The 13,399-nt window shown below is 39.5% G+C and overlaps 1 protein-coding gene across 3 annotated transcripts in view; it reads left to right on the top strand.

Moving 5' to 3' along the window:
• Positions 1-13,043, top strand: part of LOC113803542 (protein cab-1) — a 278,833-nt gene extending 265,790 nt beyond the window's left edge. For all 3 annotated transcript variants that reach the window (XM_070138549.1, XM_070138547.1, XM_070138548.1), the window contains exons 6-8: positions 7,255-7,419; positions 8,140-8,242; positions 9,274-13,043. In XM_070138549.1, the coding sequence (XP_069994650.1) occupies positions 7,255-7,419; positions 8,140-8,242; positions 9,274-9,393 (388 nt within the window). In that variant the 3' untranslated portion in view covers positions 9,394-13,043. The remainder of the gene's footprint in view (positions 1-7,254; positions 7,420-8,139; positions 8,243-9,273) is intronic.
• The last annotated feature ends 356 nt before the right edge of the window (positions 13,044-13,399 follow it).

Genomic DNA, 13,399 nt, shown 5'->3' with positions numbered 1-13,399 from the left:
TAATCGAAGGAAAAGACTAATTAATAATTAAGAAATAAGATTAAAAGAAAATTGATTTAAAAAAGAACACGAGAACAATAAGCAAAAAAAATCGAAACGAAAACATCTCAAAATAAAAAAATAAAAATAATGATGATATTAAAAGACGATTTTTTTCCTTATTAAAAGCATTGTTAAAATAAATCAAAGAAGGGAAATATACACGCCTATTTTTTTAACTCAACGAAAGTAGAATAGAAGAAGAAGAAAGAAAATTAAAAAACGCATTTTTTTTTTCTTTTTTTTAAGGAGAAAAAATCCAGAAAAGCAGAAATAAATGAAAAAAGTGAACCCCGCCCGAGTCACTTCCTCGCTCCGTGTTCTAATTAATTGATATTACTCCCTTGTAGTTCACAGATAGGCCATCGAGGCTTCTTTAATTAAGATCCTTATCACAGGGAGGGCGGAGTAAGGTGGACTTTGGGGTGGGTGGAATCGATGGAGTGGGTGGAGTAGATGGGGTGAGGAGAAGCCGGAGTAAGGTGGACTTTGGGGTGGGTGGAATCGATGGAGTGGGTGGAGTAGATGGGGTGAGGAGAAGCCGGAGTAAGGTGGACTTTGGGGTGGGTGGAATCGATGGAGTGGGTGGAGTAGATGGGGTGAGGAGAAGCCGGAGTAAGGTGGACTTTGGGGTGGGTGGAGTTGATGGAGTGAGAAGAAGTCGGAGTAAGGTGGACTTGAGTGGAGTAAGCGGAATAAGGTGCGGGTAGAGTAGATGGAGTGGGTGAAAGGAGTGGGCAGAGTAAGGGGGACTTAGGTCTAGATGGAGTAAGATGGAGTGAATGGAGAGAAAGTGAGCGGAATAAGGGGGAGTAAGATGCGGGTGGAGTAGATTGAACAGTTGGAGCAAAAAGGTGAAGGTGCGGAGCCCGAGGAGTTTGAGGTTGAAGGGGGGAATAGACGGAACAAAGGGTGGAGTGAGTGAAGAAGAGAAAGTATGAGTGGACGGAGTGCAGGGAGTAAAGTGGGCAGAGTAAGGAGAGAGGAGATAGGGAAGAGAAAGAATTTGAAATGGCGAGTGAAAGAAAGAAAGGAAGAGAAACTGCGAGTTGAGGAGGAGAGGAGTGAAAGAAGTAGTGGAAATAGGGAAGAGGAGGATCATGAAGGGAAAGGAGGAAAGAAGAACAGGAAGATGAAAAAGAAATTTTTTAGAAGGGTGAGGAAAAGTTGAGAGAAAAAGAAAAAAAGACAGGAAGCACTCAGAGGGCGCATACCTCCGCCAAGGCAATAGAGCCACTGATGCAAAAAGAATATTCACACTTGAAAAATTACATTAAAATCACCTCTTTCTCAAGTACACTGGTAACGTGCGTAAACATAACTTCCTTGGCTTGGGTAATAAAGGTAATTATAATGATAGTAGCTACCCCGTATGCAGGGTTAATTAACTGATGCAGTCATTAAATAAATTCCTGGCTCCGAAACGCAACCCGGATCACCACCAAAATTTAATGTCATCGAAGTTAAAATTCTCGAAACTTTTTGAGTTATCCTGTTAACCAACGAACAAACAAACTAACTAACCAACCCTACCAAAAACATAACCTCTTTAGCGGAGGTAATACAGGGAAGACGAAAGAACAAACAAACAAAAACGAAAAGAAGAAAGGGATACGACAAGAAAAATGAAGATAAAAAAGATAAACGCTTCTCTGCAGCCTGAGAAATGTCCTGTGTATAATGAAGAACCCTCAGCGTCGCTCCTTCACAGACCTTGTAGGGAATGCGACTCCATCAATACCTCAGTCGCCCAGGTCCTTCAGTCTTTCTGTGTCCCTTGTTCTCTGTATCGGTCTCCCTGGCTCTTGTGTTTCTCTCTCTCGGCCCCGAAGTCTCCTGTTGTGCTTATCTCTCTCTCTCTCTATCCATCTGTCTATCTAGCTAGCTAACTATCTGTGTCTTTGTCTCTCTCTCTCTCTCTCTCTCTCTCTCTCTCTCTCTCTCTCTCTCTCTCTCTCTCTCTCTCTCTCTCTCTCTCTCTCTCTCTCTCTCTCTCTCTCTCTCATTAATGTATTCATCCCTCCTCTCCCTCTTCTCCTTCCCTCCTTCCCTCCCTCCCTCCTCCCTCCCTCCCTCCTTTCCTCTTCCTCCCTCTCTCTCTCTCTCTCTCTCTCTCTCTCTCTCTCTCTCTCTCTCTCTCTCTCTCTCTCTCTCTCTCTCTCTCTCTCTCTCTCTCTCTCTCTCTCTCTCTCTCTCTCTCTCTCTCTCTCTCTCTCTCTCTCTCTCTCTCTCTCTCTCTCTCTCTCTCTCTCTCTCTCTCTCTCTCTCTCTCTCTCTCTCTCTCTCTCTCTCTCTCTCTCTCTCTCTCTCTCTCTCTCTCTCTCTCTCTCTCTCTCTCTCCCTCCCTCCCTCTCTCTCTCTCTCTCTCTCTCTCTCTCTCTCTCTCTCTCTCTCTCTCTCTCTCTCTCTCTCTCTCCTCTCCCTCTCTCCCTCTCTCCCTCTCTCCCTCTCTCCCTCTCTCCCTCTCTCCCTCCCTCCTTCCCCCTCTCCCTCCCTTCCTCTCAATTCTCAATGTATATATATATATATATATATATATATATATATATATATATATATATATATATATGTGTGTGTGTGTGTGTGTGTGTGTGTGTGTGTGTGTGTGTGTGTGTGTGTGTGTGTGTGTGTGTGTGTGTGTGTGTGTGTGTGTGTGTGTATATATGTATATATATATATATATATATATATATATATATATATATATATATATATATATATATATATATATATATATATATATATATATATATATATCCCGCTTTAAGCGTGATATTTGCAAACAATGTTAATGAATTGCCATCAATATGTTAGTGAGACAAAGGATATTAATCTTGAGAATAGGATAATGAAAAAATTATGAATATTTATATAGAATTAATGACACAAGACAAATTGCAGCGGCAGGTGCAGATAATGACAGTTTCCCCTCCTCGCCTTCCTCTTCCTCCTCCTCCGATGCCAGCCGCTCTTTGTTCTCCTATTTCCCCTTCATTGTTTTCCTTTTTATTCTTCCTCTTTCTTCTTTCTCTCCTTCTTCTTCGTCTTCTGCTTCTCCTCCTACTCCTTCTTCTTCGTCTTCTGCTTCTCCTCCTACTCCTTCGCCTTCTTCTTCTTCATATTATTATTAATATTATTATTATTATTATTATTATTATTATCATTATTATTATTATTCCACCTCCTCCTCCTCCTTCCCTCCTCCCCTCACCTCCTCTTTCTCTTCCTCCTCCTGGTCTTCTTGCTTTTTTCCTTCGTAAACTTCTTCCACTGCATTTGTCACCTAATTTTCCTCCTCTTTTTTTACCTCCCCCTTTCCTCCCACTCAAAACTCAATTACTGAAAAAAAAAAAAAAATGTATATCAATAGATAATGAAATCAGAGGTATATTTCAGGGAAATTCACTCTAAAAGACAAAATGATAATAACTTCCAGGTCGCTCTTAACTTCACTGTACCCCCTCCTACTCCCCCGGCCCCCGCCTACCCCCCCCCCACTATACTCTCACCCCGCCTACCCCCACAACTCTCACCTCGCCTAAGCCCCCCCTCTTCCACTCTCTCCGACCCGCCTACACCCCCTCCCACTCCCACCGACTCCGCCTACCACCCCCCACCCTCCCACTCACTCCTATCCACTCCCCACCTTCCAACCCCTCCGACCCCGCCTATCCCCCCCTTCCCCTCTCTCCGACCCTGCCTACCCCCCCCCCCCTTGAATCCTACTCGAGTGGACTCTGTTATCACAAGGATTATTTCGTGCAGAGAGAGCTGGGGAGGAGAATGGCTGGAAGAGAGAGACTGGAAGAGGGGAAGAGAGAGAGAGAGAAAAGGAGTGGAACGGAGTGAAGGGAGGGAAGGGAGGAAAATAAGAGGAAGCAAATATTAGATTAGCTTTTTATTTTTTAACCTTATTTACAGGAAACACCAAACAATCAATACGTTTTTAGTACTATAAAATCACCATAATCATTAGAGAATATAAAAGAGAGAGAGAGAGAGGCAGCCAGACAAAGAAAAAGAAAATCAGATAGACAAAAAGAGAGAGAGAAAGAGGAAGAGAGACACAGAGACAGACAGAGAAAGAGAAAGAGAGAAAAGGGCGACGTGAAGGCAAGCTTTGGGCCATATTCTTTCGGTTTTATTCTCACTAAAACTCCGAACAGAATTTGTGTTGGTCCCATTATATAGATTTTTGTTTATGTTATTATTAGCAGTATGACCGAATTTGCTATTACTCTTTTCATCAGAATTATCTTGCTCATCATGTTAAGGTAATGATATTACTGTCGTAGGAGTAATGCTATTACTTATCATCGGAATGTTTTTTTTATCCGCGTTCACTTGTTATTTTAGGAAATTGCTTTCCTTGAAAAAGAAAAAGATAAAAGGGTGAATGTCGTATACTTATTCTCATTGTTATCATCATCATCATCATCATCATCATCATCATCGTCATTATTGTTATCATCATTATCTATTTTCATCATTATTATTGTTATCATTATTTCTGTCATTATGATTATTAATGTTATTATTTTTTTATTGGTGTCAGACCATTTTCATCATTACTGTTATCACTATCGTTATAAATGCTGTTATTTTTGTTGATTATCGTTATTTTCAATATTGCTTCATTCATTTATTTTTGTCCTTACCATTATCTATCATCTTTATCGTTACTCTCCCTCTGTTATGCTTTTATTAGTAATGTTGCCGTATTCGGTAAAGGATGACATGATCGCCAATATCGATGTTATTATTATTGTTATTATTATTATTATTATTATTATTATTATTATTATTATCATTGTTGTTATTATTATTATAATTTGTTCCCATTCACACATGTCCCTCTAATCGTCTCCCCGAGCATTGTTAAACTTGTTAATCTCCCCCTCTCCCTCCCCCTCCCTTCCTCCCTCTCTCCTGCCCTCTCTCCCTCCCCTTCCGTCTCCTCCCTCCCTTTCCCTCTCTCCTGCCTTCTCTCCCTCCCACCCCTTCCCTCTCCCTCCCTGTCCTTCCCTCTCCTCCCTCCCCCCTTCCCTTTCCTCCCTCCCCTTCCCTATCCTCCCTCCCCTGCCCTCTCCCTCCCTCCCTCTCTCCTGCCCTTCCTCCCTATCCTCCCTCCACTTCCCCTCCCTCTCTTCTGCCCTCTCTCCCTTACTCCCTCTCTCCCTTACTCCCTCTCCTCACTCCACTTCCCTCTCCCTCCCTTCCTCCCTCTCTCCCTCTCCTCCCTCCACTTCCCTCTCCCTCCTTTCCTCCCTCCCTCTCTCCCTTCCTCCCTCTCCTCCCTCCACTTCCCTCTCCCTCCTTTCCTCCCTCCCTTCCTCCCTCTCTCCCTCCCTCCCTCCCTTCCTCCCTCTCTCCCTCCCTCTCTCCCTCCCCCCTCCTTGTCAATAAGCAAGAGAACGGTCCTTTTAAATGACGGCATACCCTTCCATCATCGATCTCATCCTAATCACACGAACGAGGGATGAAAAGGGAGGGGAGGAGCAAGAAAGGAGGAGGGAAGGAGGAAGAAAGAAGGATGAAAGGAGGAATTAAGAAGGCTGGGAAGAGGAAAAAGGGGGGAGGGATGGAAGAAGGAAGAGGAAATACAAATGAGGGAAAAAAATAGAAGGGAGTAGGAGAAGAGGGGACTGAGAGAATGAAGGAAAGGGGAAAGGCGAAAGAAGAGTAGGAGGGAAGTGGAGAAAGAGTGGAATGATTGACAGAAGGTGGTGGTGGGAGAAGAGGATCTAGAGAAAGGAAGATTTAAGAGTGGAGCAAGGAAAAGAAACGAAACGTGGAAGAAAGAGGAATGGACAAAAAAATGAAGGAAGAAAGAAGGAAGCGAAAGAGGTGAGAAAAGGAAGGACAGGAGGGAGAAGGGCGCTTCAAACGGTAACCCGGAAGCGACGTATGAAGGACCCTCGGAGTATTGGATTATTGTTTCTTGTGAAGTTAGAACTCCCATTCGGAATCTGGGCAGGGGGGGGGAGGGAGGAGAAGGTTGCGGAGGGGAGGGGGGGAGAGGGAGGAGGATGCGAAGGGAGAGGAGGAAAGGGGGTGATGGGTGTGGAGGGGAGGAGAAGGAGGAGGAGGAGGATGTGGAGAGGAGGAGGGGGAAGGGGAAGAGGGGGGAAGAAGGATATGGAAGGGAGGAGGGAAAGGGGAAGGAGGAGGAGGAGGAGAAAATTGTAGAGGAGAGGAGGGAAAGGGGGAGGAGGAGGAGGAAAAGGATGTGGAGGGGAAGAGGGATAGAGGAGAGGAGAAGAATGTGGAGGGGAGGAGGAGGAGGAAAAGGATGTGGAAGGGAGGAGGAAGAGAAGGATGTGGAGGGGAGGAGGGAGAGGGAGGAGGAGGAGGAGAAGGAGAAGGAGAAGAAGGATGTGGAGAGGAGGAGGAGTGGGAGGAGAAGGATGCGGAGGGGAAGAGGGAGAAGGAGGAAGGGAAGAATGCGGAGGGAGAGGAGGAAAAATGAAGAGGTGGAGGAGGAAGAAAAAGGCGACGAAGAAGAAAAATGGGAGGAGGAGGAGAAGGAGCCGGAGGTTGAGGTGGAAGTAGAAGTAGATTAAGAAGTAGAGGTGAAGGGAAAGGAAGATACGGACGTGATAGTGTAGATTGAGCAGGAAGAGAAAGTAGGGCTGGAAGAGAAAGCAATGCCTTGGAAGAATTAGAAAACAGGGGAGAGTAAGAACACGGAGAAAAGAAGAGGGAGAAGGAAAATAAAAGAAAGGGGGAAAGAGACCTTTTTAAAAGAAGGTAAACATGAACAAGGAATGAGAAGGATGCACTACTTCGTATCATGATGATCTGAATACATTTTAGACGTGTAACTTCTTGATAACTTATTGGTTCTATAAAGTTTGTAATTGTGGAAGGCTATCTGATATGACTCTACTGAAGAACAGGAGAGGGAGAGACGAAGAAATAAATCGATATAATAATCAAAATCTATCTTTCCATTAAACTACATTGATGTTTCCGTATATATATATATATATATATATATATATATATATATATATATATATATATATATATATATATGTGTGTGTGTGTAATCTCTTCTTCTGTCGATTATTGACAATTGAAAATCATCACCACCACCACCGGTCCCATCACCCCCATCATCATTATCACCATAACGGCAATAGTAAATAATACGTAGATCAGAGAAAACCAATTTCACAACAGTACCAATAATAATATTCGCACTACTTCCAGGTTGAACAAGAATCACCGTGCCGCTCAGGTCGCAGATTATCCGGCTTACGGCGTCACAGGCCCCAATAAGGACCTCTCCCCTACCAGCGGAGACCGGAAGCTCGCTCAGTCCGCTCACATGTACCATTATCAACACCAAAAGCAGCAGATGATTGCCCTTGAAAAGTAAGATTGGTGGAGTCTGGTTCTTGTGAAAAAAGTTCAGTGAGGATTTTGCTTGTAAGAGACGCAGTATCTTCGAGATGAGTTTATATATATATATATATATATATATATATATATATATATATATATATATATATATATATATATATATATATATATATATTCTACTTGTTTTGATAGTGTAGTATGGACGTGTCATTTCGAGAGTTATGATCTTTGTAAATGTCCATGGATTAGGTATGTAAATGAGCTGTGTCTCGGAATTAATCATTTCAGTAATCTTCCATGTGATTTGTTGTACATGATGGCACTTCTACTTTATTTCTTCTTCTTCCCCTTCTTTTTCTTCTTCTTCTACCTTTCTTCTTTCTTCTTCTTCTTTTTCTTCTTTCTCCTCCTTCTTCTTCGTCTTCTTCTTCTTCTTCTTTTTCCTCCTCCTCCTTCTTCTTCTTCTTCTTCTTTCTCCTCCTCCTTCTTCTTCTTCGTTTTCTTTTTCTTCTTTCTCCTCCTCCTCCTCCTTCTTCTTTTTTTTCTTTCTCCTCCTCCTCCTTCTTCTTCTTTTTCTTCTTCCTCCTCCTTATTTTCTTCTTTTTCTTCTTCCTACTCCTCCTTCTTCTTCTTCCTTCTCCTCCCCCTCTCCCTCCATAATTAGTGGCCATTAACACCACCTTTGGGTAAGCCCCCGTCACGTGAGGCCTCACCACACCCCCTCATTTCCAGGTCATCCGGTGGAGAGCGCCATGGATCGACCTCTGACGTGGACTCCGAGGAGGAAGGGGAGGAGAACGAGTACACTGTGTACGAGTGCCCCGGCCTTGCCCCGGTTAGTACGGGCATTGCAGATCCTGTTGTAAAGAGGAAATAGGTGGATAAAGAGGAAAATGTAATGGAGAGGGAATAATGAAGAGGGACAGACCGTAGTTTTCCAGGTATCTTTTTTTTTCTTTTTTTTCTTGATACTGGATAATGCGTAAAAGTTTCTCTAGGGGAATAATTGTTTCAAGGAAGCTGCTGTAGGTATCCGTAAGTGATACGGGTACTAGTTCCCCGAGTTGGATTACATGAAGGCTGTTATAGAGCTGTGCAAGATTATAAAGCTGCTCTGAACTTGTAATAGACATGTAACTGTTCAGTGGCTATGAAATCATTGATATCTAAATAGGGTTACCTTCAAGAAGAAATGGTTCTGCAGGATTTTTTGTAGATGGCAGCTACGTATGATGAATGAGGAAATAAAGTTGAGAAAGTATGCAGCATTATAATAGTGCGTCCTGTGTCAACGTTGACATTCTGAAAGAACTCACACACACACACACACACACACACACACACACACACACACACACACACACACACACACACACACACACACACACACACACACACACACACACACACACACACAAACACACACACACACACACACACACACACACACACACACACACACACACACACACACACACACACACACACACACACACACACACACACACACACACACACACACACACACACACACACACACACACACACACACACACACACACACACACACACACACACACACACACACACACACACACACACACACACACACACACACACACACACACACGCACGCACGCACGCACGCACGCAAATATATATATAGTTTGATAGATATTATATATACATACATATATATATATATATATATATATATATATATATATATATATATAAAATATTATAGATAGATAGATCTTGATATAATGACACAAAGGAGAGAGAAAATTGATCAATAGGAACTCCTTCGACACCACAAAGCATATTGGAAACTTGTTAAGAAATCGTATTACTGATTTTTTCCAGACTGGTGAGATGGAGGTGAAGAACCCACTGTTCCCCGACGACCCAACACCGGCAACACCTTCGATGAGAAAGGAGGCTGACGACGAAGAGGAAGAGGAAGAAGAACAGAAAGCAAAATGAAGAGGAACCACTAACGACGGATAGTGTCACCCTACAAAGAACAAGCTACCACTGTATCCAAATATGGGGAACTTTGAAATAATAGTGTAGGCCAAATCGTTCATGAATAACTATGTACTTCAGCTTCGGAATAAGCTTCTATATATACTATTTACTGTCATTTAACAGAAACTGCTTAGCTATGTGAAATTCCCTTTTCTCCAGGTTATGGAGTCGCACTTACTTCTTGAGTGTGCGAACTTTAGGTACTTAAGTAAAGAGAGTAATATATATATAATGGAACCAAAATGGAGGTGTTTAGGGAAATGTACATAAAGATCATGCAAAATTTATTTACTAAAGGATGAAATTTAAAGTCAAGGGGAAAGAAAGACAAAGCTAGTATATTAAACTTTAAGAGTTTCTTACCAGCTTTTAAACAAGGGTAGTTTAGGATACAACATCAAACGAGAGAATTCAGATAAACCTGATGTGTGGAGAGAGGGAAGAGAAGGGAAGAAAGATTAAACAAGACTTTGATTATTTCGGCATAAGAAAAAGTAATCTTTTGATGTGGAACCTTGTAAGACAAAAACAGTACACGAACAAGCATTCTTCAGGTATATCATTAACCTTGTTATATAGTTTATTTATTTGTGAAAAATAAAAGGAAAGGAAGAGAACAGGAAAAATATTAATTAAAAGAAAATAATGCAAGCAGTGCCTGACAAAATCAGAAAATAAATTATCCACAAATAAATTTCAGATTGTATCATAGATTTGACCTTAGTCGATAAATCCTATTCATATAAAATAAAATATTAGCAAACTACATGTGTGACAGACGGTCACACTCGTCTATCCTCATAAGGTACAAAACACATGAATCTTTCATGGAAAAAATATACTGTAACATTCTACTTTATTCCCAAACAATTACTAGTTAAATTATATTTTCTACTTTAAAATTATTGATAACAGCATATAAAAATAGAGTCTATTAGTGACTAAAGTATAATTACGATGAAAAGTAAAGCACAGTGGATTCAGTCTCCTATACCATGCAGTCACTTAGTCTTAGGATCAGGGAGGAAATGGCTGGCTTGGGCAAAAGCTGTGGGACTAGTCATTTTGTATTTACGTTTAATCATTATTGGACATTGTCTTGTGAATGTGAGTTCCTTTTTGTATGTATGTATATTTCTTTCAGTTTCTTGTAACATTCATGAATACCTTTATTTTCTCTTTTGTTCAACATTTTTTTTATATAGTATTGTTCTTGCTATTATTTATGAGGCCAGGATATGTCTTTTTCCAACATGGGGAGTATTTCAAGCTTTATTTTTCTTAGTATTGATACGTAACAAACATCAGAACAACGTTTGAAAACTGTTCAATGAATTGCAGCTTTCATAAAACAAATATTGACTTGCCGCTCTGACATTTTGTATCACTAATTTTCACGTGTATACGGATGACAATAAGCAAAAAAAATGTATGTATATATCTGATGATTTAAGCTTACCTATTTCTTTTTACCTTTTTGTTTTCTCCTTTATCTCTGTTTTCTTTAATGGCTGAGGATTATACTCGTTATTAATACTGATTTTAATGTCGATTTCTCCACTTTTGTCCATTCAGCTTGTTTTGTCTCACCATGTAGGTATCTGAGGTAGAGTAGCAACAAGATCATGTACAGAGAGGCCTAACAGAAGTATACTTATGTAATCAATGTTAAGTCAGTTAATCATCACTGTAGTTCTTGTGTCAATTTTACGTCTTAATAGTTGATTTTACTTATCAAGAGGTCAAGACTATCATTCATTTAGTTGATGCTTAGTAATAACACATGAATTGCTGTAAGTGTTTGTGAAAAAATATATGGAGTATAAATATGAAAAATTATATAATTCCACTGATGCCACTTTGTAGTAGATTGTGTAGATGAAATTTGTCATGTATGCAAAGGATATTTGTATACATTTTGACAGAGGGTTCAGTTGGTGTGGAAAGTTTACGACTGGTCTGTCTTCTGTGGCATTAAAATAATTAAAGGTAGAATTTAGGCAAACATGCTTTATCAGTACATGTATTTTGGCTGGCATTGTTATGATACATTTATATTTTGTATTATCATTATGAAAACATTTACTAATAAAGGCTGAATTATTGACGTATAGGCCTTGATATAAATGTGGATATACGTACAAGTGTGTGCATTTATATACATATATCTATCTATCTATCTATATCTGCCTATATATACTTACATATCTATCTACCACACACACACACACACACACACACACACACACACACACACACACACACACACACACACACACACACACACACACACACACACACACACACACACACACACACACACACACACACACACACACACACACACACACAGATATATATAGTGCATACTGCATACACCATATTCATGGACACACAAATAAATGCTGAAGTATATGTATATTCTATAAAATGAAATAAAATACAGACTTATAGTACATGTATCATCAATGCTAAAATAATGTACTGTATTGCAAAGCATCCTAAAGAACATATATATGGTAAATGTTGTGTTATGTTTAGCTCATGGTTGATAAAGACATAATTCTGAAGAGATCTATTTATTGCATGCCTTGATTATATTAACAATCTGTGTTTGTTCAGTATTACATACATTTATGAAGAGTATATTATACAAAGATATACGTACATACACATATAAAGAGTATATATACACATACACACGTACATGCAGTCACACAAAACAGTCACGGACATATAGATATATAAGCAGTATTTAGTGTTGTGTGATTATAGTTTTAAGAGCTTAGCTAGTTTGGCCTGAGACAAAATATATTTTTGCTGTATAAGATTGTATATTTCAAAACAATCTGATTGCAGATTAGTAATGATAATTAACCAATATGAACATAGATGAATGATTTCAAAATACTTTACTTTATACAGGGTGATGGAATTACAAGAAATGTGGCTGTTACAAGATCTTTTAGAGTATTTCTTCCAGTCCGTTAATTGTTTCTAGGATGAAAATTTAGGGTAAAATAAAGAGTAGGTAAAGAAGTAAAAGTTCTCAGAATTTTACAATAAAGCATATTCCACAGAAGAGAAGTCATTCTATAAGTCAGAGTAACAAAGAAATGGGTATCTGTCTCCATTAACTGCCAGAAAGTCTAATGCCTTTCAGTTATGTGAAAGATGTATCCACAGGGTTTTTTTTCGTGTAGCATAATAACGTTTTATTGAAATTGTGAAACTGTTACATTGCATTATGTTTTTCTTGGTCATTTCACATTATTTGGTATATTTATTTACCTTTTAGTACAGCATAATTTGTTTTATGTACAAGTTTCAGGATATGATAGTTATCCCAGAAATACATTTCACAGAAGCAAGTTGTCTCTGCATGACAATGGTATAGTAACATTTCAACTGAAAAGTGAGTTTTATTTTTACAAAAATAGAATAAATCATTTTTCTGTAAGTGCAAAAGAAAATCTGCTTCCCTGAAAGTATATAAAGATATTGATATATATATATGCTGTTCTTAGTATTCAGATTTTTTCAGCAAAATTTATGTAGCATATAACTGGATTGTACAGCAATTACATCTTCAGTCCTTGGTTTGAGGAGTGAGTTTCATTGTTCCTTAATATTCATCTAGACATTAGAAAACGAATGCTCGAAAACAAATACTAATTTATACCTTACTTAATGCTATATTCAAGTTATTACTAGCTGAAACCGCCAACATAAAAAATAAACATAAGTAACGCAAACATTTACAAGGGAAAATTAAGATTTATTATGAGAGTGAATTCTTTAGAAGCCAGCAGAATACAAACTTTAATTTTCTTCATCCACTAGCGTCCAGTATGTCCAAAGAAATGTTCTCTTTACTCCATAACAGCATTTTGAAGCTAATGGTTTATCACTTGTCATTGTCACCTGGCCTCTCCCACGCAAATATCAAATGTATTCATAA

Source organism: Penaeus vannamei, chromosome 24 (genome assembly GCF_042767895.1).
Source record: "Penaeus vannamei isolate JL-2024 chromosome 24, ASM4276789v1, whole genome shotgun sequence".
In the NCBI taxonomy this organism is placed as follows: Eukaryota; Metazoa; Arthropoda; class Malacostraca; order Decapoda; family Penaeidae; genus Penaeus; species Penaeus vannamei.
The sequence above is the reverse complement of the archived record's forward strand: the minus strand, read 5'-3'. Positions and strand labels throughout refer to the sequence as shown.